General features: G+C 36.5%; 1 protein-coding gene across 3 annotated transcripts in view; it reads left to right on the top strand.

Annotated features, from left to right (window-relative positions):
- MYO1B (myosin IB) overlaps positions 1-25,629 on the top strand; it is a 139,229-nt gene that overhangs the window by 82,935 nt on the left and 30,665 nt on the right. For all 3 annotated transcript variants that reach the window (XM_063318054.1, XM_063318053.1, XM_063318052.1), the window contains exons 7-17: positions 581-644; positions 11,962-12,060; positions 12,265-12,368; positions 13,886-14,033; positions 15,223-15,341; positions 16,375-16,461; positions 16,661-16,726; positions 20,068-20,172; positions 22,545-22,607; positions 24,485-24,685; positions 25,085-25,311. In XM_063318054.1, coding sequence (XP_063174124.1) covers positions 581-644; positions 11,962-12,060; positions 12,265-12,368; positions 13,886-14,033; positions 15,223-15,341; positions 16,375-16,461; positions 16,661-16,726; positions 20,068-20,172; positions 22,545-22,607; positions 24,485-24,685; positions 25,085-25,311 — 1,283 coding nt within the window. The remainder of the gene's footprint in view (positions 1-580; positions 645-11,961; positions 12,061-12,264; positions 12,369-13,885; positions 14,034-15,222; positions 15,342-16,374; positions 16,462-16,660; positions 16,727-20,067; positions 20,173-22,544; positions 22,608-24,484; positions 24,686-25,084; positions 25,312-25,629) is intronic.

Genomic DNA, 25,629 nt, shown 5'->3' with positions numbered 1-25,629 from the left:
TCCACCCATCCATTCAGGAGCTCAAGACAATACGCCTAAATTTAGTTTAAATCCAAACATCTCTTTGGAAAATTTCAGGCTTTGTGGCTTCCCACTTATTATCACTGATAAATCAACAATAACCCTATACAAAACTGTAATGAATGTATGAAGTCTGTCATATTTCAGTCCCATAAAGCAAGGAACATTTTGAAGAACAGCCTTTATAATCTGATGGTTAAGAAAAGAAAATCCACACAATTTGCTTATCCCATATTAGATCATTGGTCTGCATGTGTGTGTGTTTGTATAGCTATTTGTATGAAACCTGCACAACAGAAGTGTTCTTAGAAACCCTTAGAAATATGGATTTTTAAAAACTACTTACAAAAACTAGTTTAATGACATCGTTCATATGGGCTGTGAGATAAACGAGCATCCTTTATACAATGTGATCTATTTAAAGTAAAACAATTTAGAATGGTTAAATATTATTAAATATTCTTTACATTTAAATGTATGTCTCAAAACACTGAACTTGCTATGTGGCGTGTAAATCAAAGGAACCATTTCAGTCTTATTTTTTGTATTCTCTTTCCAGGGAAAATATATGGACATTGAGTTTGATTTTAAAGGTGATCCACTTGGAGGAGTCATTAGCAATTGTAAGTTCTGTCAAAGGTTTCATTTGTAGAGCACATTTTGTGGATTCCATTTTGTCGTTAAAAAGGAAGTACAATCTATTATTAGGTTAGAAATAATTGCTTGAAACTGTAATTAGCAAAAAGGATAGAAAACTGACAAAATGCAGTATATCTTTGAATAAGTAGTAGAAAACTAAATGTTGGATCTGTGAGGGCTCTTCTTAAGGGCTTCCCCTTTTCACAATTCAAGCAGACTAAGGAGGTGAAGACTGGGATGTTTATCCTTTGTAATTCCAGTTATTCCAAATTCTTCTTCCCCAGTTATTTTCTTAATCTTGGTAGATGATAAGGGGAAAAAAGGATCCTGGAATATAAAATGCCCGTGTGTGTGTGTATGATGAATGATATTGATGGACAAAATGAATTCAATGTTGGTTTGAGTTCAACTAAATTGATCCGTATCATTCTACGGACATATTCTTCTGTGAAGATGAGCTAACACATTTCTTGTATGAGATCTTAGAATTTCGTCCCTGTAATAATGTCAAAGATAAAATATTATGCCTAGTCCAGAAAAATGCTTTCCTTAAGTTGGGAAATGTAAGTAAGGAGAAAATGTGCAAATTACTGAACCATTGCACTAATTTTGCACTCAGAGTTTTGCTTAAGATCTTAGAAACAATAGAGTCATACATGGAGAGAAATATGCTCAATAAACAGACGTCAGAAAAAACAGAGATCAGATAGCAGCATAAGATCTTTTCTTCCTTCACTGCAACGAGGCTGCGAAAGTAAACATGGAAAGTGAAATATGTACACTGGATGGTGAAGAAGTGAAGGGGGTAAATAGTCTTGGGTTTGGGGGCTTAAATAAATATGGACAGTGCGCTAGAAACATAAATAGACTAATTCTAAGAAGCAGGCAATGACAAGGATCCTTATAGAGGATAAGGACATTTCAGGCTAATAGTTAAAGAAAGGATCTTTCTGGTAGTAATATACAGCTGTGAAAGCTGAGCACTGAGAAGGAGAAAGAAGATAGATCTCTTTGGAACATGGATTTGGAGATGGTCTGTAAACATATCATGGACTGCAAGAAGGACTAGACCTGGACCAGGTAAAGGCAGACTGTTCCTTGGAGGCAGTCATCAGCAAGCACATACGTTGGACATGTGGGTGAATGATGGACTAAAAAAATAGTTATATTTGAAGATATTAAGGGTTAATGGGGGAGGAGGGAAACAGAAGATGATAGATAGATAGGATCAAAAAAAACTACTGGCTTGTCCTCAAAGCGCTATGAATTATTACTGAAGAGAAATTAAGATGATACCCATTTGTCCACATAGTTACCTGGAATTGAGCTCAATTTGGTGGCAACAAACTAACCATCTAAACAGAGATTAGACTTGATGGCTCAAATACCCTCTGTCAACTCCCTAACTATATGAAGCAGATCTGGGATCTAATAATTGCTTGACTGGAAACTGGTTGGGAAAGCCACAAAAATTTTATCTTGGTTTCTGTGGTAAAGGAAACATGGGATATAAATGGATATAAATGTAATGAAAATAAACTATCCAGAGCTTGCTGGTTTATTTACTGATACAAAAAGCTTTGAGGCAGCTACAGATTAGCCCTCCTGTGCTTCCATCCAGCCATTAATTTCAACCATATGACGAAGGTTTGCATTGACCTTTCTAGGGTAGCAGCACAGAGAAAAAGAGTTATGAAAGTTCAAAATTCTGTCTGAGCAGAATTGCTGAATTTGTGCCATAATGATAGACTAGAAAATAACTATGGAATGATGTACATAATAGTTATTTAGAAACCTTCTAATCAATATGGGTATATTTACAACCCAATGGCCATTTAAGTCTGTAATTAAGTACATCTGTATCTCTTTTAGAAACACTAAAATATAAGCAAGCATTGCTGGTTGGTATGATGTTTGTTTGGCCAGGAAAACAACTTGACTTTTTTTCAGCTTCTGCAACAGAACAAGAGAGTCAAACATCTGTTATCACCTGCCACTGCCATGTCCTTTCATTAATTCTGATCTTTTATTATGTAATTATTGGTGATACAAAGTATTACAATATTCTAAGAATTGTTTATGTTGTTTCTCATTGCTGATCACCTCTATTATTTCTTTTCTATTTTATGATCCTTAGAGATATTTTGCAGGATTTATATTTTGCTGCTCTTTTCTAATGTGATTATGTTGTTTTTGCTAGTGATTTTGGAAATCCAAAAATATTTCATTAGTACATTTATGGCTGTACCATATCAAGAGTAGAGATGCTTTGTAGGATTTTCTGGTACAGTCCTTTGAGCTTATAAAATATGTCTTGCTATCTGTTCTCCTTTCCTGGAAGTCAAAACCCATGGCCAAGTAAAAGTACTCACACCAGCCACATTTATGATAGTGAAGGTCTCCCAATCTGAATTCCAGTTTTAAAGGAAACAAGTTATCATGCCAGTCTTCTTCGGTGCTGCAGGGTTTTTGCTAGATCGTATCGCTCAATCCTCCTCTCTGCACAGCACCTGTGTCACAGAGCTTCATTTTATTCAAAACATTGAAAAATACATGAGAATTAGTGGTATGCTGGACCAGATGCCCCACAGATGTTTTTCTTTTGCTTTGCCATTATCCCCTTTCTGCATGGTTAAAAGTCAAGAAAAATATTTTCTTTCTTCACATCTCACAGCATGGCAAGAAAGTTCCAGGTGATTTAAGAGTAAAATAAATAATCTTTCAGCCTTTTTCCTATTAGTGCCCTAACGGGTTGGTGGGAAGATGTTCTAATGCACACATTAAAAATTATTTTTATTTGGTGGTTAGATATTTTGGCTCTTTTGTGGAAAATTTGTTTTCTCTTTATAAAATTCTCCCCCAGCTTCACCAGTTCTTGAAAAGATCCCATGCAATAACGATATTATAAAAAGTGTGTATGTGTATAATTATTTTTTCTACAGTGTGAATTTAAAAGCTTTAAATACATCAGACTAGTTAATTGGTTGCTTAGAAGGGTGAATTAAGTCTCTTCAGTACAATTCTGTGCTTTTCAAATTCTCTGCAGAAAAGGTAGCATTGGGGGGGCAGAATTCATCTATTCTAAGTTTTCAATTTTTCTTTTCTCAGTAGCCCTTTGGGATGACAGACGCACCATGGAAGGAAGTCTGTGGTTTGTCAGACTGCACATTTGTATTTAACTTTCAACTCAGTTGCCTGCACACACAAAAAGGCTGGTTGGCTGGGATGGTCTGTCCTGCACAATGGAAGAAAAGGAAGTAGTTAAAAATAGCTGTTCCTGGATTGTTAGAATATATCATGCAGCTGGTGTTTATTTTTTGCTTATGATGTACCTTCATTCTTTTTTTCCAAATGTGAATTTAATTTGTACTACATTTGAAAATAAGGACAGTTGAACTATCAAAAATAGGGTAGAGGACCTAAAAGAGATCTCTCATGGCACAGCTCCTTTGCAAAATGCTTGTAGCTGTGGCATTCACGCAGACATTATGGGGTAGTAAGGAAAGTATTAGGTAATATCAGACACCTATGTGTGATCAAATACACACGTAACTACAACTGCCCCATTAAGTGGTAAATTAAACTGATTGTAATTAATGACAAATCAAAGGCAGTCAAGAACTTATTCTGGTTGTAGAATTCAAATTAAGAGTTTTCCATCAGGTTTCTCTAGGGTTCAAATGAGAAAGTAACAGTGCCACAGACCCTTTACATGGTGACTGAAAAAAACTGGTAGGTCTGTTAGTTAGACAGTACAGGAACACATCTTAGTTTCTTTACTGCTGCAAATCTTTTATACAGTCTAAGTAAATGTTTTCCTTGTTTGATTTCTTATTTTCTAAGGCTGACGTATTTAGGGGTTCACCAGAATTAGGCCTAATCTAATCTTTGTTTCAAATAAGCATATGCACTGCAGTCACTTGATCTAGTAATTATCTAGTTTCCTACTTCTAACTACTTTCTGGAAATTTTCTCTGAAAGCAATGCTAGAAATGTTCACTTTTGGAAACTGTTGTTTTAATTTTCCCCCGCCTAACAACAAAACTGCTCTGAAAAGAATCTGAGACTACTTTAATGGCAAACAATAGTTCAGGAAATCGTTTGCATCAAAGTCTTGGGAGGCATGTGAGTGAGCAGTATATAGAATGGCCAGAAAGCAAGTCTACTGAATAAATTATTAGAGGTAGGATGCATCAATCTGGAGACAACGTATCCCCTTGACTGTGATTATTCAGAATGTTGATATTCATTGTGCACTATTGTGTATATCTATAGAGGGAATAACAGATACTGCTTTTTTTGTTTATTTGTTTGTTTGTTTGTTTTCAACAAAAACAGATAAGGGCCAACAGAAGCAAAAGCACATGTATGGACTAGGATGGGTTCTTGACATAAAATAATATACCCTGGTTGTGCAAATTAAGCTTTGTAACAATAATCTGCAGGTCTTGATGGAATAATGAAATAATAAATACAGTCTTAGGAGACAGATCAGTGATGCATCTAGTACACTACCTTTTCTTTACTGTGTCCAATTATTTAAGTAAAAGTGAAATAATATCGAGCACACAAACTGTTCTTGTCAGTCCAACCTATGAGTATGTAACGTAAACTTTCAAGCATGCCACATCAACCAATCAAGCACAATCAACCAATCAAGCATCAAGCACAAATCAACCAATTAGAAATAATAAATAATAAAAAATGTTTTAATACCTGCTAAAGTACGTCTTACCCTCACATAACCCTGTGTGGGATCAGAGTGGAAAGGGGGCATAGCAGGCTTCTAAGTAAAGTATTTTAAGTCCCAGGTCTCTGGGTTTTTGCAATACTCAAAGGTCATTAGAAGTCAGTTTTTCATGCTGTAATGCAATGTTGCTGCATTCATGAGGGAGTTTCTGGCCAAATGTTTAGGGCCAGTCACATAGGCCTTTTCTTCCTGCCTTTTGCTTGTCTGGCAAGTAGATTGGAAAGACACATGAAACAAAAACCATCAGTATTGTGGCAGCATTTTTTTTGCATAGTGTAGCCATATGAGAGGAGATCACTAGGAAGACTGGTAGAGGATGATGGGCACAAAGAACAATTGTGTATATGAGAAAGGAAGGCTTGTCATACATGATAGCAGAACCATGACTGTTGCCAAGACTGGTTTAGTTCTGCAGCTTCTGTTTAATTTTTTGAGAGAGGACATTTCCTTCTCGATTCTTATCACTGAGCTAGGGACATGTTTAAAGCTGATCCTTCTGGTATCCTTAAGTGCATACTTTCTGTGCACGTAAATAGTTTTAAAATTCTCTCCTATGATGTAAAGTAGAGTGCTGTATTTAGCAGCGTTAACATGTACGTGTGGGGGTGGCTGAAGAAAGGAAAGGAAAATTATTCCATCCCCAACACTGAATTCTGCAGTGTAACCATTAATAGAGTGATGTTTTTTGTCCATAATTCATTGATAATCTCCAAAAGTCACAAATAGCATTTTGCTGGTTTGTTACTTACTGTCTTTATATTTCAGTTAAGTTTTCATTTATATTTAAAAGGCATAATTATGTCAAATAAAAGATGTTGCCCAGTTTCAAAATATGAATTATTTGGTTGCATTACAAATTGACAACTTTCTTCCTCAGAGGGCGGAAGAAAGCACAAGAATGTTCTTGGGTTCATGCTAACCACCTTGGGAGACTCAGTCAAGGAAGTGAAAAAAGTAGGAACATTAAGGAAAAGTATTTGAGTTATGTTAGAGTTCTTAAGGAAAACTAAAGCTAATAGACAGTCTTGGACTTCAAAAAAGCAGATTTCATAAACTAACAGCAATAATTGGTAAGGTGCCATGGCAGAAAAAAGGGATCCCTTTCAAGATGGATGGGAGTTCCTGAAAATGGGAATACTAAAGGCACAACCACAAATGTTCCAGTGAAAAGGAAAAGTGAATATATGGGAAGAAGCAAATATGAGTACACACAAAACATTTTTGATAATGTGAAAACAAAACAAAGACACATGAAGGAGGTAGAAAGAGGGACAGATCATCAAGGAAAAATATGTGGATACAGGAGACCAAAATTGTGAATTTAGTGCCAAAACTAAAGTTCAGAGTGAATGGATGTTAGCAAAGAATAAGAAAAATGTTTCTTCAGGTATGCTCAAACTAAAAAGAAAAATCAACACACCATTTTTTCAGTGAAGCGCAAGGCTAACAAGTAATTCAGAAAGCAGATCTACTCAGCTCTTTCTTTGGCTCCGTCTTCGTTGAGAAGAGATACTCCATCAGGCAACGATGAAGAATAGGATGAAAGGGCAAGATTGGAATTTGAGCTATATATTTTCTGATCATGTTTCTATCAATTTCCTTTGAATAAATTAAAACCAATAAAGTCAGATGAATTAGGTGAATGTTTATATATTGTCCTTGAGAAATCCTGGAGAACAGGTGAAGTGTCATTTGACTAGAGCAGTATTTCTCAACCTTGGGAATTTTCAGATGTGTGGACTTCAACTCCCAGAATTTGCCAGCCAGTATCTATCTATCTTTAAAAAGAGAGCAAAGGAGAATTCAGGAACTACAGAGCAGTCTGCCAGACACCTATGTCTAGGAAGTGCAGATCATGAAATTATTTATCTGCAAGAACCCTGAAAACAATGTTGTAATTACCAGAACTCAGCAGGGGATTGTCAGTCTATTACGTTTTTATTGGCAACTCGGTAAGTTGGGGGAATGCTGTAGGCATGATATATGTTGAGCAAAGCTTTTGACAGAGTACTCCTTGGCATTCTGAGTGGCAAGGTATTTAAGAGTGGGCTGGTGGCATGAGAAGAGTGGCTACATAGTTGTTTTAAAAATGTAGAGCACTCATTGACAGTTCCTCAACAGACTCGAGTGGGGTATCAAGTATGATGCTGCAAGTTAAGTCCTGGTCATTGTATTCCTCAGCATTTTTATTGAAGACTTATACGAAGAGGTTAAGGGAATGACAAGATTTGCAGATGATGCAATTGGGTGAGATCCCTAGAAGACCAAAACAGAATTCAAAATGATCTTGATGGGATAGAGAAATGGGCTGAGAGTAGCTTAACAGAGAAGTGCAAAGTTATACATGTAATAAACACATCTTAAAAATTGCACAAGTACAGAATGGGAGATACCTGGTTTGGCAATAGTCACTGTGGAAAAATAAGTCTTGCAAGTCAATAGTGTGATATGACTGCCAAACAGCCAAATGCACTTTGACCCTGCATTAACAGAAGCGTAGTTTCTAAATCATAGCAAATAATGTTTTCACTTTATTTTACATTGGTCAGATCCCACTTCAAGTATTGTGGCTAGTTCTTGGTATCCCATTTAAGAAGGATTCAGATGAACTGGAAGAGGTTCAGAGAAGGGCAGCATAGACATTTAAAGGGGCAGAAACTCCTATGAGAGAGACTAGAATATTTTGCCTTGAGATCAAAGACTAAGGAGGGATGTGATAGCACTGTCAAGTATTAGAAAGGGTGTCACACAGAAGAATGCTAAGACTGGTTCTTTGCCATCTTAAGAGAACAGGAGATAAGAATAGGCTGGGGGAAAAGATCTTTGTAACAGTAAGAGCAGTTTTTGATAGTGGAACCAGTTTCTCATAGAAGCAATGGGATTGCCTTGCCTTCACTGGAGGTCTTCATAGACTGGACAGTCATGTGTCAGAGATGTTTTAAAATAGGTTCCTAAACTGAACAGTGAGCTGATCCCTTCCACTCAAAAGACTCTGTCTTTGTAAATAACATTTCTCCTCAAAGATTGTCCTCTGGCTTAGAAGCTAAAATGACCTTTGTGAATATACAGTTTGCATGCCACCATTTAGGTGTCCCAATCTAGTATTTAAAAAGTTTAACTCTCAGCCTTGTAACATTTTTTATGCAGCAGTTATCCCTCTCCAAGGGGAAAGCCCTTTTTTGATCTGTTGAAATAGGACAGAATTTCTAAACAGCTCACTGTCATGACTTGGAATCAGCAGTTCTGGGGGATGGATGGTAAAGTGCATGTAGGTAATACCGTCAACACATCACTGATACAATTACAAGCCTAGGGAGACCAAGCTTTTTCTAAATGTTTGTTGAGAAAGCTCCTAATTGTCAAGCTCATTCTAAGTAAAATACTCAGGTAACCAAAGTAAAGATCCATAGCTATTCTCCATCCACTCTGTTACTGCTTATTTGTTTGACAAGTGTTTTGGCATGCTGCAAGATATGTGGAAATCATTACTTGGTTTTATAGGGTGTGTAAGTCACGAAAAGCTTATTTTTTTAAATCACAGAAATAACAATTTTGCTAGGAGCTGCGACTGGTTATTTTTGCTGCTGTGATTGCTACTTTTCCCTTTCTGAAGCCTCAGGATGTGGAATAGCAGACAGCGGCAAAATGTGGATGGTGGTGAGCTGCTGGAATAGCTGTAACCTGAGTGATAGTGAAATCACGTGCTCTCCCTATATGACATTTATTGCCGAACAAGCTCTATAGGAAAGCAAGCTGCCAGCCATGGCTATGAGGAGGCTGTTACATTTATTGTGCATAATTATTGTATTAAACAATAATGTGTTTACTTTGTGTGTCTTGATGTGGAAATGAGAGGATCATCTAAAAATAAAATTAGACATCTTCCTTTTAGTAAAGATATTGTGATAATTCTATAAAGTAGTTATGTCACAGTTCATGTTGTGTATATGTTTGTGTTTATGTGCATTTGATGCATTCCTCAAAATGGTGTTTCCAAACTTTTTTATCATTTCCTCTCTAGGGTGTGTGTGTATTGCTTATGTCAAAATGCGGTATAAAAATATAATGCTATACTCAAATCTTGCACAGTGTTTTGGCTAGTGGATTCAAAGATTTAAAATATTTTGCTTGAGAAATACTTAGAATCCCTTAAAACATGTCTTCATACATGAATGCACATCTGAAAGTGTCTTCATTTAATTTTAGGTTGCCAAATAGTGTCTTCTGAATGTCCTGCTTGTTTTGCTTTGTAGAACAAGAGCTGCTTTCATTCTGAGTGTGCTTTGTAGAAAGGCTTGTGTGTGCTTTGCTAATTGCAGTAGGTGACATGGAGACAAAACGCTGCTGGTAAATTACTGACATATTAATACGCTTCATTGTTCTTCTGTTTGTTCTGAATGTTTGTAAAGTGTAACACGAAGCACTAGCTTGATGGAGACAACTTACACTTATTGTGCAATATGCTAATTATGGGGGTAATTTTTTTTAGTAAATCTAAATTAAAAAGAATGGATAAAGACACAAATGTAGATTTAGGTACAGATTTGCACCTGCCTAACCTTATTTGTGACAACGAAGAACATACTGCTGTAGTGCTAAACCTGAAGGGTTTCCCAAATAATCTAATGTCATTATTTACATGCAAAATGAAAATGAACCATATTCTGGCAAATTCTATTGTGAAATAGAATAACGCCACAGAAATACTTGGAACAGGCTTTGATATCTGTATATTTATTCACATGCTGATAATTATAGAGGATTTGGACATTATTAAATTAGATATCTCCACTAGAGCTGAAACGGTCTGTAGAGGTACTTTTACTTAATACAGGATTCACGAGACCATCTTGGACAGATGAACATCCAGTTTCTGTTTGAAGACATCTAGAGCAGAACTTGCCACATTGTTTGGCAGTGTGACCTGTTGTGTAGTCAGGAAGTTCATCTTGATGTATAGCTTACTCCTTCTTGTAGTTTTAACCCACTGATTCTGATCCTACCCTCTTCCCTTAGTTGTCTTTTGTATACACTAAACCAGGGTTTTTCAGCCAGGGTCCCGTGGCGCCCCAGGGTTCCATGAGAGGTCACTAGGGTTCCCTGGGAGATTTATTTAAAAAATTATTTCAAATTCAGGCAACTTTACATTTAAAGAGATAAGTTTCATTCTTTAGTTTTAGTCTAAGAACACTGTTAATCTACAGGCCTACACATGAAACAAATATAATAATTTTGTAACTTGTGGCCTATATTTGAGCCTGAATGTGCAGGGGTTCCCAGAGGCCTGAAAAATATTTCAAGGGTTCCTCCAGGGTCAAAAGGTTGAGAAAGGCTGCCCAGATTTTTTAATGATTCGCCATAGGGCTTAGCTACCAAACCCTTCACCAACTTGATAGCCTTCCTCTGAACTTCCTCTAGTTTGTTGCTGTCCTTTTTGAACTGTGGGACCCAGAACTGGATGCAGTACTTCAAATGTGGTCTAACCAGGTCAAGTAGAGTAGAACAATTACTTGCTGTTATCTGGACTTTATGGTTCTGTAAATGCACATTGAGATAGCATTTGCCTTTTCATCAACTGCCTCATAACCTATTGACTTATGCCTGACACTTTTCCTACGCAGATGCGGAACTTTACATTTCTCCGTTATTTTCCATCCTGTTGATTTTAGTCCACTTTTTGAATTCTCTCTCTTTCATTTAAAGTATTAGCAATCCTTCCCAGCTTTCTGCCATTTGCAAACTTTATAAGTGTTCCCTCAACTCCCTCACCCAAGTAATTGATAAAACTGATGAGCAGTACAAAGCCCAGGACAGAGCCCTGTTGTATTTCACTAAATACGTTCCTCCAGGCTGAATTGGAGCCATTAATGAGCACTCTTTTGGTGCAATTGCATGAGTTTATCTGTGATGTGATTCTGTAATTCTAATACACCCATTGTTTTTTATGTCTTAATATTAATTTGAGTTATCTCATGCTAGAGTAGGGTATGTAGAGATTCATTTTGATTTTAGGCTTCCTCAGTACACAAGTAAGCATTCTCCATTTTATAGCTGAGTGCCCAGTTTAATTGAAGTTTTATTTAACAGATAGACGAATTCATGCAGAGAAAGGTGAAAACAGTATAATGGTTAAAGCAGTCTTCTAATCTGGTGCCTTCTGGCTATGTTTGAGTAACATGCATAATTTTTAGCTATGAATGAGGAAGTCTGGCTTAGAATGCCAAGTTAAATTTCCCTGCTATGGCATGAAGTTCACTAGGGTGACATTAACTCAGTCACTATCAGGCGAACCTGCTGTAGCTCACAAGGATGCTGTGAGTTATGTAGCCGTGGGATAGGGAACTTTTTAATGAGTTTCTTAGAGAAAGGCAGGACATAACATATATAACCAAAACATCCATTGTATTAATTAGATATTAAAAGTTAGTGTACATTTGTTTGATCCCTGTTCCAGGCATTACTTGCCTCTCTGAATGTTCTTCTAGAATTGTAACAGTGACTTACAAAAAAGACTATAGAAAGGATAAATAATTATTTTAATATAATTTTAGATCTCTTGGAAAAGTCCCGTGTTGTTAAACAGCCCAGAGGTGAAAGAAATTTTCATATTTTCTATCAAATTCTGTCTGGAGGATCAGAAGATTTGCTCAGTAAGTACGATTTTGGAGAATATTTATTGAAATTACAACTGCATATCGAACTAGATAAGTTACTTTAAGTTGGCATAACTAATTTCAGTATAGTGTGCACTTTTTATTTAAATCCACACATAGAAAAATGACTATTCTTGCTGCTAAATAAGAGCGGTAATGGGGATTTGCCAGTAAAGAGATGTGCTGTTTTCATTTTAACAGAAAAGCTTAAGCTGGAGAGGGACTTCAATCGATACAACTACTTGAGTCTGGGCTCTGCAAAAGTAAATGGAGTAGATGATGCTGTAAACTTCAGGACAGTTAAGGTAAGAATTCATGCCCTTCTGCTATATTCGGTATTGGTTTAATCTCAGTTTGAAGTGTTATACTTGCAGCTAACGATGAGACCTGTTTGACATTCAAGCAGATTTGAGAACTGCAGGTAGAACTGACATGGCACACTCTTGCATCGATCAGTGATTAACATACATGATCTCCAGGATCCCTTCCACCTCTGATTCTATCAACCTCCTTTATTTTTACAGCGTTCCTTATGACTGTTTTCTAGCCAGCCAGAATCAATGATCTCCCTCTTACGAACCTTAATGCTGAAATGCCATGTTGCTGCTGTTAAGTCATGTCTGACCCTTCGTGACCCCATGGACCACAGCACGCCAGGCCTTCCTATCCTCCTCTGTCTCCCAGAATTTACTCAAATTCATGTTCATTGCATTGGTGATGCTATCTAACCATCTCACCTCTGCCGTCCCCTTCTCCTTTTGCCTTCAGTCTTTCCCAGCATCAGGGTCTTTTCCAGTGAGTCCTCTCCTCGCATTAGGTGGCCAAAGTATTTGAGCTTCAGCTTCAGTGTCTGTCCTTCCAATGAGCAGTCAGGGTTGATTTCCTGTAGGAAATGCCATGGGTCAGGAACATAAAACCATGAGAATGGAAATCAATTGAGGATGCTGCATTTTACATCTTCCTATTGTCATGTATTTTATTCAGATACTAAATGAAAGTAACATTCGCTAAAAGAGTTATTAGATTGTAATAAATGCATGCGGCTTAGGAATGTTTGGTTGTCGTTAATGATTTTTGTGTTGAAAACATGTTGCTATGTTGTTTATTGAATATAGAGGGGATCTGTACTTATATACTGTATACATCTACACTTTTAAAAAAAAAAATAACGCATTTAACTGTGAATGAAAAATTATTTTAGGTAACACCTGTAGGTTCTAGTGTGAATATAATATGATTGCTGAAAGCCATTTGGGCCAGCTGGGATATGTAAATTTGAATCTTAGCTCTCTAATAAAATCTTGCCTGAGTTTTAAAAGCTGGTATAATCCATAGACCTCTTCCCTTATGTTCCTGTTTATACCCTAAAGGTCTGTTCCACTTGCCTTCCCATGCTGAAGTGCTGTGGGGGACTACTGGAAGCAGGGCTTTTCAGTGGTAGCCCCCTGATCTTGGTACACTCTGTCCAGTAAGGTGTACCTAGCACCATCTGTATTGTCTTTTCAGTTCCAGGCAAAGGCATTTTTAATACCCCAAGACCTTTTTATAATGTGTTAATACTGCCATGATCTTCAACTTTCTTATTGCTGCTTTTACATTCTGTTTCTGCTATAATGTTTATCTTGTTGATTTTATTTTGTACTGTTCTTATAAAAGGTTTCAGTTTATGTTTTTATTAATGGAAGTGATATAGAAATGTAAATAAATAAATAGTACTTAGTTGGCTGCAAAAATAAAATAAGTTGGGTGTAGTGGGAGAAAATTACCAGGAAGAAGCAAAAGATGAAAGTGTAATAAATAAAACATGATTTCTATCTTCTAGAATGCAATGCAGATCGTGGGATTTATGGACCATGAGACACAGTCAGTTTTTCAAATTGTTGCTGCTGTCTTAAAACTGGGAAACATTGAATTTAAACCTGAATCTCGGATGAATGGATTAGATGAAAGTAAAATCAAAGATAAAAATGGTAATTCAGATAGTAGAGTTGAATTGAATAATATTTATCTCCATTGGTTTAAAGTATTACTTATATTTTGGCTTGTTTCTAAATCTGCTCATTTCAGGGTAGATGCCAGAATCTTTATTCCAGAATCCTTATTACAGTATGCTTGCTAGGTATTTTTCTGTCAGCTTGGAATTCTTCAGAACGCTTCATCAGACTTTTTTTTTTTTTTTTTTAAATCTTATGTACAACTGTTCAAGATCATTGGAAGGATTTGGTCTTCTGGGTTGTATTTGGTCTGCAGAAGATAAGCATGTCCAAAATAAAAACCACTTTTTCTTATACCTCATTGACTTTTTTCCACCTTATGCAGTCTTAAAATTACTGATTTAATTTTAACATGTTTAGTGAATTTCAGCAGTAGCTGATATTGGAAGCATACAGAAGCCTTGAAGGTACTGCAGTTTATGCACCCGAGAATGAAGCAAAAGCAGGTTGGCAGAAGGAGAAAAGCTAGATGAAGTTGCAGTCATGGAGTTTGAATAGTCCATAGTCCTAGTCTTAAAATGGAATAAGGGATGAAATTGAAAACATTCAGATTAGATTCTTTCAGATCCTTGGAGGTTTTAGGTTGCATGTAGTCCTCTATCTAGAACTGCTGGGATGAAGCAACAGTAATTCAGCATGTTTTGTTAAAAATACAGCATTCAATTTTTATTCAAAAGTATTTCCATCCTTGGGTAAAACAGTTTCCTTGGTAGGTGGAATCTAGCTAAACTAGGCAGTTCTTATATTAAGAAAACTACAGATAATTTTAGATGACATAGCAGGTATTTAAAAATATGTTTTAGAAAGGAAATCAGTAAAAGCTACAGTTGTGTGCAAAAGTTAAGCACCCCTGGTCAAATTGTATGTTTCAGTGAATCACTAAGTAAACAGAAGGTGACACACCCTCTACATGGTAGAAGGTTAAATATGACTTCATTCTGCATATTTGAATGCATACTTATTATTTCTATGTAGCTATTTGCAGATGCAAAATAAGGAAATAATGAATATGGCAGGTGCAGATGTTTAGTCTCTTTCAGTGTTTCACCCATCCAGTTACTAAAAGAAAGTACTATTCAGATGAATAAATACTTTTCTCTTGAGAGTATAATAAAACTCACATCAGACTGTGTATACTTCAAGTTATGGTTCTTCTTTTCCACAGAACTTAAAGAAATATGCGAGTTGACAGGCATTGATCAGTCAGTTCTGGAAAGGGCCTTTAGCTTCCGCACTGTTGAAGCCAAGCAGGAGAAAGTATCTACAACTTTAAATGTAGCTCAGGTAATGCCAGAGGATTACAGTAGTGGGGTTCTTCTTTTTTTCCCCCTTCAGTAGCAGGTGCTGCAAAAGGACTTAGGTGAGTATTCTTTTCTATTTTTTTCCCTCATTATTTTAATACTGGAAATATGAAGAGGCACCTCTGGTGCTGTAAACCTTTAATTGTTATCACAGAATTTACTCCTCAACTTTTTTTTCATGAATGCTGTAATATTTTTAACCCCCACCCACTCCACTCATTTGTGTGCTTAGTATTATTAGTAAGTTTTTGTGTTGTGTAGTCCTGTACTGTAGCAGATACAAATGTGTCATTAGGACAGATCACCTATTCATGAGTGTGTCTCACATTGTTGACTGCATGTGGGAATGGCATGTGTAAATGTGTTTTGCACTAGAATTTGGCATTCTGTAATGCAAAACATGGAGAGAGCTGGCTTATGGAATCGCCAAGGGTCGGATAGACTGAATGGATAATTCGATTCGATTCGAATGCAGAGCACACATTTTGGCTTATAGCACATAATTATCTGGAAAACTGGGCCAGAGCTGTATTCTGATACAGAAATCTTATGAAGCCAATTGGTTTGTGAATAGGAGTTTGCATGAGAATGCTATGGATGTCCCTATGCAGTTCCATCATGGGAAAAAATGGAGCAAAAATGTAATTAAAATAATAATTATTTTTAAATAAAATAATTTAATGAAGTTAAAATATATTTTGAGTGATATTTGGTGTCTCTGCTGACAAAATGGCATCATTTAATAGACTGAATTCTTTCCTTAATCCCCCTTTATACACACATACCCAAGTTTTTCCAAAGGTTGGGGAATCCACAGAGTAGATGTAGGAGATGTACAGGAAGAGAATTGGGTAGAACTCTCCCCAAATAACATTGGATGTAGGCCTTTTAGGGAAATTAAGTTATTTATCTAAAGCACATCTGCAGACCATGAGTGGCCATTGTGCTATTTCAATGCCAGAAAATATTTTGGTCAATCTTAAATGTTTTCAATTCTTTTATTTATTTTTTATTAGGCTTACTATGCTCGGGATGCTCTGGCGAAGAACCTTTACAGTAGACTGTTTTGTTGGCTTGTTACCAGAATCAATGAAAGCATTAAGGTATTGTTCATCAAAATACAATAAAATTTCAGTGAATAACCATAGCATAAACTGAATGGTGATCTGTTTCTGGCATATTAATATAAACAATATGTATGTAATACAATGGTATTTTTAATTTATAGTTCTATCTATCTATCTATCTATCTATCTTACTGCCATCTGTTATTAATCATGAAAAAAACAACTTTTTCTACAGGCACAGTCCAAAGTAAGGAAGAAAGTAATGGGGGTTTTGGACATCTATGGCTTTGAAATTTTTGAGGTATTTTCTTTACTTCAGACTGTAATTTTTTAGCAAAATAGACAGTAATGTATTTACTTATTTGTACCCTGCATCTTTAAAAAGGTTTTGAAATCAGCATACAATATGTCAACAATTAATATAGGGGGAAAAGTCTCAGTAAAGCGGAGCTGGTTAAACTGTCTGAGATCAAACACACTAAACTTTGACCAGATATACATTCAGTTTAAACTAGAAAACAAAAATGTTTTTACTTGATGCTGCTAGTAATTTTGTTTGTGTAAAAAAAATTTTTGAACTGGAAATAAATACTGTAGACTTAAGGCATATATTAAAGCTAGTTGGCATTATAAGCTGTGTCCCTTTGGTCCTATTTACTTTTTTTTTTTTTGGAAAGAAAGATTATTGCCAAGACGTTTTGTAACACACAGAGTTAATTAGTTGGCAAATTAATTTTTTAAATTGAAGAATCTCTCTGTCTCTTCAATAACTCTGGGTAGATTTAGATATATGTTGCATGCATCATGTTTGTTTAGAAGCCACTCCTTGGTAAACCTCTGAACAAATAAGGGTTGTGTGACTTTTGTGGCTGAAAGGTGTGTGTATTCAAAACAGATTATATTTGTTTTACAAGGGTTACTACATACAAGGACAAAACTAAGGTAGTTACTGAAAGCATACTAAATACACAGCTGCAATACGATTCTCCAATTAGTACACCTACGTCGAGCACAGAGTTATTACATTCATGCTTTACATGATTAGATGTGCACTTAAAATTTGTAAAATATAAAATGACTGTATAGACCTGGGGCGTTTGTAATAACAATGTTATGGAAATCTATAGTTATGAATGTATAGAGTATTGCTTTTTTAAAACAATGGTTTTATTTAGAGTTGAATGAACAAGACTTTGAAATATAGTTTAAGATAAAAAAAAATTCAGTGAAAGAAGAACTGTCTCTGTTTCTAAAATATCATGCATGGAATTGCTAGATTATAATTCAGCAATTCGCTGGATTTTAAATACAGGTAGTCCTCAGTTAACGACCATAATTGGGACTGGCAACTCTGTCAGTAAGTGATGCGATCATAAAGTGAAAAACTCACGTGATCATGCCAACTTACAATGGCAGTTCTGGCAGTTCCAGTTGCGGTCATTAAGCGAATCACACGTCATTAAGCATGATGTCAAGTGACACGACTTGCGACTTCCTGCTGGCTTCCGCATTGACTTTGCTTGTCAGAAGCCAGCAATGAAGTTCACAAATGGCGATCAGGTAGCCACAGGGACACTGCAATGGCCACAGCTTTGAGGACCAGTCATAAGTCTCCTCATTCAGCACCATCGTAATTTCAAACGATCACTGAACGAGTTGTCGCTAAGTGAGGACTACCTGTATGTTTAAATATGTTGTAAGGTGCTCACTTTTTAATAGCATGTTAGCATGATTATTTGCTCTGGTTTTTTTTTTTTTTTGTTTAAAAAATCTTGAATGAGACAAGGAATTAGATAAGGAAGTTTATGATCGCATTGCTTAGCGACAGAAATTCTGGTCCCATTTGCCATCGTAACCCAAGGACTACCTGTTCTTTTCTCTTAAAATTAAGTATATACTTAGCTTGGGATATACTTAGCTTGAAGCAACAGTGTACCTTGCTGTTCTCTGTAGGGTGATGTCAAGTTAATTAGATTCACTATAAGTTCCTCATGTTAGAAATAATTAGTTTTATTTCATTGCTGTTGTGTGAATGCTTTCGTGTTCCTTTTTAAAAAACATTGGTGGTTCCTTGCATTCAGACTTAGCTATTTAGAGTTGAAGAGCTGTATGACTCTCATCCAAACACTTTTCATCCCTTTTTATTTAAATGAAAGCAGTGGAAAAATCCTATGATACTTAAAATGTATATAATGCTTTATTTGTTGGGCAGTACAGGTAAATAGAATAGATAGAAATAACAATAATGAATTCAAAATGATTCTGCTGAACTTTAGTTCAGTATTCATAAACTGATACTCAGCAAGGGTAAAGATGAATAGTAATATTAGGAAAGACAATATGAGGTGCATGCATGAAATGAATGATAATAGTTCAAGTAGTGGTGGTAGTATTGTAGGAGCAATTTAAGGGTACCTTTTAGTAATTTTTAAGGCTGAAACTTCTTTGTTGGACTATCCAGGAACAGCAAAAAGTAAGAAATACATCATTGTAAAAGCGTACTTGTTAGTCATAGCAGTGCCTATAGCTTTATAAATTTGAATACAATATTGGCTGATAATGCAGTTTAAAATGTACTGGTAGCCCAACCCTTTCAATTTATTTATTTATTTATTATTCACATTTCTATTACTGCCCATCTCCCCCTTTGGGCAGTTTACACTAAAATTCTCCTTAAAACCTCAACATCATAAAATCACCGAATCAACACCTACAATACTAAAATAATAAATAAATATAAATATGGAATCCAAGTGGGAAATTTCCATTTGGTCAGGAGAACTCTACATCACCAGCCACCCCCAGGAAGAGCTGTTGCCCTTCCCATCCCAGGCGAGGCGGGGTTGTTATTGGTTGAGTGGAGCAGGGATCAGTATTTTTCAGATCTGTCCATCTACTTTGGAAGACAAATGTACGCCTCAGTTTTCTTTTTTTGTGACAGTTCTTCCAATTGTGCTTCTAACTTAAAAGTTTGAAAATTACTATCTATGAACCTTGTTAACAATTGAATTGATGTGGCCATAGCTGCCATCTGGAGCCTCAGCAACTCTTTGCATTAATAATAAAAAGATTCTTCTGGCTTAAAGACCTTAAAGACTTGGTTGTGCTATCAGGCTTGAGGATCTGGGTGGGTGGTAGGAGCTGTACGGTGTTGATTGTTGTTGGAACTTCTTTTTATAGCTTGGCTACTGACTGTTGTTGTTGTATGTTTTTTATATATATTTTTTTATATATGGTTCAAAGATATTATTTTTTGTTTTATGTGGTTTTAATTGCTGTGAAGCCACCCAGAGTCATGTATTTGAGATGGGCAGCTATATAAGTTAAAATAATATTTGCAGTTATTTATTCATTTATTATGACCCATAAGATGTATTTTCTTCTTTTGCAGTGAATTTCTTAAGAGAAATTGCTTTCTTGAGTCAAGTAAAAAAAGGCTTAAATCTTCACTTGTGGTGTGGTGTTACCAGAACCAAAAAGAAAGTGATTATATGTATGACTGAAGTCCATCAGCCTATGTGTAGAATATATAAATATGATCTAAGTTCATGAGATAGTAAAATAGGCTTGCAGGCTATAAATCTTTTGATGTATAAGTCTTCCAAGTTTGATTAATGATACATTTTTTCTTTTATTGGGTAGGACAACAGTTTTGAACAGTTTATTATTAACTACTGCAATGAGAAACTGCAGCAGATCTTCATTGAGCTTACTCTAAAGGAGGAGCAAGAAGAATATATACGAGAGGTAATATCTGTCTCCTGTGTAACTGTTCTCACTTTTCAGTCCTGCCATGAGTAGCTTCTTCTATTTGCCTTTATTAACTTTTGGAAGAGTTGTTCCTTGCTAGATGTGATAGTCTTGTGAGGTATGAAACTGTACCTCACAATTATGCCATTATAGTGACAAGCTGTTAATGCCATTATAGTGACAAGCTGTTAATGAACTATAAGTGTTAGCTCTGAAACAAAATAAATGATTGGAAGGGCACAAATGAAGATGGTAAGAGTTGGCAAAAAGGTTGCTGAGATCCAAGGATTAGCAAAGCAGGAGATTGGACCAGAAGCATAGATGTGAGCATCAGGATAGCGTACAGGTAATATAAAACGTGTTTTGGTGATGCTCTGTATCGCACAGGACTTGATTGGTGACATGTGTGTTACAAAAAATTATTACCACCAAACTGTAATCTGTCCTGATGGTGTCATTTAAACTGAGCATCTGTCCTCCTGAAGATGAAGATTAAAGGCAGAAAAATCTCAGGGGTTTGTGAGGTGAAACAGTCATTTCTCTAGAAACATTCCAAGATGTGCCAAGTGTTTATTGACCCAAGGCTTTGGACTGAAGGAATTTGGATCTGTTTCAATTAAGTGCATGGGAAATTGACACAGATTGGGGAATGGAAAACACATCTGGCAGTTATTCAAGAACACTCAGTTTGGTTTAGCAGCATTAGCAATTTCTGCGTTTCTAACAAAATGCTGAGGCTCCCAAAGAATAATTGTGACTGGAAAACAACAAAAACTCTCGTCTTTTTTTGAGATACAAACACCTTAATCTGTATCAGAAGTTTTAAAATAATTTTCGTTGTGACTTTTTTCCCCCAGAAAGGCTATAAAAATAGAGGTTTATCTATTGATAGTAACTATTTTCTTTATATAGTTTTCTCATTGTGAACCCTTTAATTCCATATAATCTAAAATTGAAGAACAGGTCCCAGGACCACCTAATGCTTATGAGGAAAAAGGGAACTTAAATGTCTTTACAATCTTAACTTGTAGCAGTGGTTTTCTTAGTATTTGGAAAAACTGAAGTATTTTAAGGCAAGACTTAATTTACTAAGACATGCTTGAACAGAGGCAAGCAGTTTGACATTTTTAGCAATGGGTCTTTGAAAGAAGTAAAATATTGCCCGTCTTCTTCCTGTGCTTAAAAGAATCTTAGGTAAAGGTAAAGGTTTCCCTTGATGTAAAGTCCAGTCGTGTCCGACTCTAGGGGGCGGTGCTCATCTCCGTTTCTAAGCCTTAGAGCCGGCGTTGTCCATAGGACACTTCCGGGTCATGTGGCCAGCATGACGACACGGAACGCCGTTACCTTCCCGCCGAAGCGGTACCTATTGATCTACTCACATTTGCATGTTTTCGAACTGCTAGGTGAGCAGGAGCTGGGATTAACAACGGGAGCTCACCCCGCCGCGCAGTTTCGAACCGCCGACCTTCCGATCGACAGCTCAGCGGTTTAACCCGCAGCGCCACCGCGTCCCCTTAAAAGAATCTTACTACATGATTAACTATTCAGGAGACAATGTAAGGCAGTCATAAGTATCCCTCCACATGTTTAGAATCTCTGTCCATTGACTAAACTGTCTGGATTTATAGTCCAGAAAATACGGAGAGCATCAGGTTGTCTACCTTTGATTAAAGTAGTCCTCCATGGCTGTGTAAGTATAGTTTATGTATTGCTGGCTATAAACATCTTACTACCATGAAACGTACACTTAAATCATGCCATCTCCCTTGATGGGTGCTGAATAAAAGTGACACATACCAGTCTGGAGAGCTGGTACCACCTATAAGAAAGAGAAGCAGACTGAACACGTATCTATGAAATTATTTTTAGATTAGCTCAAGGGTTTTGTTGTTTATTCGTTCAGTTGCTTCTGACTCTTTGGATGACTTCATGGATCAGTCTACGCCAGAGCTTCCTGTCGGTCGTCACCACCCCCATCTCCCCCAAGGTCGAATCCATCACCTCTAGAATTCCATCCACCTTGCCCTTGGTCGGCCCCTCTTCCTTTTGCCTTCCACTCTCCCTAGCATCAGCATCTTCTCCAGGGTGTCCTATCTTCTCATTATGTGGCCAAAGTACAGAATACTCAGGGAATATAATACAAAGTTATACTTAATGCTTTCTCAGATTTTTGAATTGCTTAGTGGTGGGGAACCACACAGTTACAGATACCCAATAATTTGTATTACATATATGTCAGCTTTTGGTTATGTTAGTTCTACTGAACTTGGTAGAGCTTTGCATGCTTGGGAAACCTTTATTTTTGTGTTGTGGGTAAAAATGATTTTGGCCATATTCTTTTTCTCAGCTTTTCAACTTTATTTTTATAGGGTATTGAATGGACTCACATTGAATACTTCAACAATGCTATAATTTGTGATCTTATAGAGAATGTAAGTCTTCAAATCAAAATTCTTTTCTACTGCTTTTTAGTTTATTGTATGTGTGTTTAATTTTTTCCTGTTTATCAAAAATTCAGTCAGCTGGCAATGAATGATATTATTGTTTTTATTTTTATTTACTTTGATATATAAAAAGAAGAAAGGAAAGAAATATAGAAAGGAAAAAAGGGAAACACACATCAGAGGTATAGAAAACAGCTAAATTTTTAAGCAAGGCATTAAACCTTGATCCATTAAGTAATATGATATGTTTTGCCTTTATATGTTAGAAGGGCCATTTGGTTAATAATGTCATTACTGAGCATTTGAGATTGCTTTTAAAAAGCTTTCTGTTCTGTTATTTGGTGAATAACATTTCATTGGAAATGGGACGCTTACATCCGATGCATGATATACATAGCTGAAGCATATATGTGCAAACAATTCCTATTACCTATTCAGACCTTCTCATGTCATATTAGTTCTCAGCAACAGTGGAAACTGGATAAATACTTTAATTAGCATATGACAAAGGATCAGCTCTTTCCCTGTACTGATAGTCTCCACTGAACTTTTCTTAGAAGAACAAATCACACTGGCCTGGGTCACCTCTCACTCAGCTATAAAGTTACTTGTTTGAGGCCGTGTATTGTGTACACCCAGCCTTTGTGATTTGGATTATGGCATAGTAAGTTGTAAGAATCATCCAGTTGTGGTTTTTCCAATAAACCAAGTTTAGTATGTTGTGTGAAAGAATTCAGTGAATGTTTGTGGGACGAGGCCTGCAGATGATTTATGCATATTTAGTAAGGTATGGCCATAAAGAGAATTGTGCGGTCTTTTGGAGAAACCAATGTGTGATAAGGTTATTCTATGACAAATAGGTAAAAAAGGTAAATACATTGTTCCAGGCACAACTCTCCTGTGTTCTGTATTACAGTGTAGCAAGAAAAACAGCTTTGCCAACAGTAGTAGTTCATCCTTTAAAAAAGGCTCTAAGACTACATGAGTAATGGGGAAATTCAGATGCTCTTTGTTCTATGCCATGTCGTTTTCCTCAATGAGTATTCTGTGTTTTTCATTTTTTGAGAGCTACGATAAATTATTATATGGTCATACCATCTGAACTGCTTCCTTGTGTTGTGTTCCCATGTTTTCCTAAAACCATGTCCTTAGTTTTGCATGAAAGATATGTGAGGGGGTTCCATCTCTCCAAGCCAGTCAACAGCTGCCTCCGAAGGAGTCTTATCCATGGGCTTGTTTCTTAAACACGTTCTCAGAATCCCTTGAGACTTGCAGAAAATGGGTCCTCAGCTGATTCATTAAGTGTGAATCAGCCCTAAAATCAGCTTCAAACAGTGGGAAACGTTTTTTTTCTTGAGAGTCAGATAGAATTATTCATACTGGAGTCAGTGTTGCTGTTCCCATTGCATATCCTCTGCTTAAAACTCCACGTGACAGGACTGTATGGCTCTCTTACTAAGCTATGACCCACCTCTATCATGGTACATCTGAAATACTGTCTTTAGGAGAATGGGAAAGGTAGATATTCTCACGCTGAGGAAGTAGAATGGAGACCTCACAGGTTTGAACAGGAAGCTTTGAATCTTAATCTTTCAGCTTAGTTTCATGTATATGCTTTTTCTTATAGCGATTCCTAACTTGTATTCTGGTGAGTGATATTTGGAACTGTTATTTCTCCTCATATTCTGTTCCTCGTGTTTCCTTGATCTAAATCAGTATACTACAACATAAAGACTGAAATTTGGCTTGCTGAAATCTGATTCAATTTTTTTCATTGTAGTACAGTCCACTGTAAGTACTTTTTGAAACACATGATGGAATATTTATGTCCTAATAATAAAATGAACTGTTACATTACCCAACAGAACCAGAGTGGAATCCTAGCTATGCTAGATGAAGAGTGTCTGCGGCCAGGGGCTGTTACTGATGAGACCTTCTTAGAAAAATTGAACCAGGTCTGTGCTACTCACCAGCACTTTGAGAGCAGGATGAGCAAATGTTCACGATTCTTGAACGATACTTCTCTCCCACACAGTTGCTTCAGAATTCAGCATTATGCTGGCAAGGTAATGTGTTCCAATGGCCTTGGGTATTTGAAAACATGTTTGCTTTTGACACCCCCCCCCCAAAAGATAAAGGCTCAAATCCCATGTACAATAGGGAAGACCTGAGAGAAACAACATGCATGGATGGATTGCCTTCAGTGGTTCTCATTCCAATACTTCTCAAACATTACAGCAATTTCAGACCTGAAGAGAGAGGTACAATTTAAAATCTTTTCTCTCCTTGCTTATGGTGCAAACTACTGAACTCAAAGCCTCAAAGTGATGGAATTTTATTATAGTTAATGTTGAATTTACAAGATACTGTTTTGGGTGACATGAGCAATTTGTCCTCGGTGTGTTTCTTCCCCCTCTCAGAATGGATTACCTTTGCTTATTTAGACTCTTGGTTTGCTGTTTTAGGTGATGTATCAGGTAGAAGGGTTTGTTGACAAGAATAACGACCTGCTTTACCGTGATCTGTCCCAAGCTATGTGGAAGGCCAGCCACTCCCTCATTAAAGCACTGTTTCCAGAAGGAAACCCTGCCAAGATTAATTTAAAGAGGCCACCAACAGCAGGTTCCCAGTTCAAAGCTTCTGTGGCAACGCTGATGAGGAACTTGCAAACAAAAAATCCTAATTACATAAGGTAAAGTTCAGGAAATGAAGTAAATTGTGCTTTCAACAATGGTAATCTTCAATTCATACTCCATAGGAGAGCATGAAAGGGAGTGACTTTTGTTTAGATCAGCTGAATATCATTTTATTGGAAGAAAAGTAATTAACTTTTGTGTGTCCCAGTTTCAAATTACAAAAGAGACTTTTGGAGTGAAAATTCACAGTATCTCAAGAAAGTGGATATAATCTAAGTAAGATCCAATTTGTTTTATCTGATCTTTTCTTTCCAAAGATTAAGGGGGAAAAGTCACCATAAATCAATGGTTCTAATTGCTCTGTACTGTAAAGT

The sequence above is a fragment of the Candoia aspera genome, chromosome 1 (genome assembly GCF_035149785.1).
Source record: "Candoia aspera isolate rCanAsp1 chromosome 1, rCanAsp1.hap2, whole genome shotgun sequence".
In the NCBI taxonomy this organism is placed as follows: domain Eukaryota; kingdom Metazoa; phylum Chordata; class Lepidosauria; order Squamata; family Boidae; genus Candoia; species Candoia aspera.
This window is presented reverse-complemented; position numbering and strand designations above follow the sequence as displayed.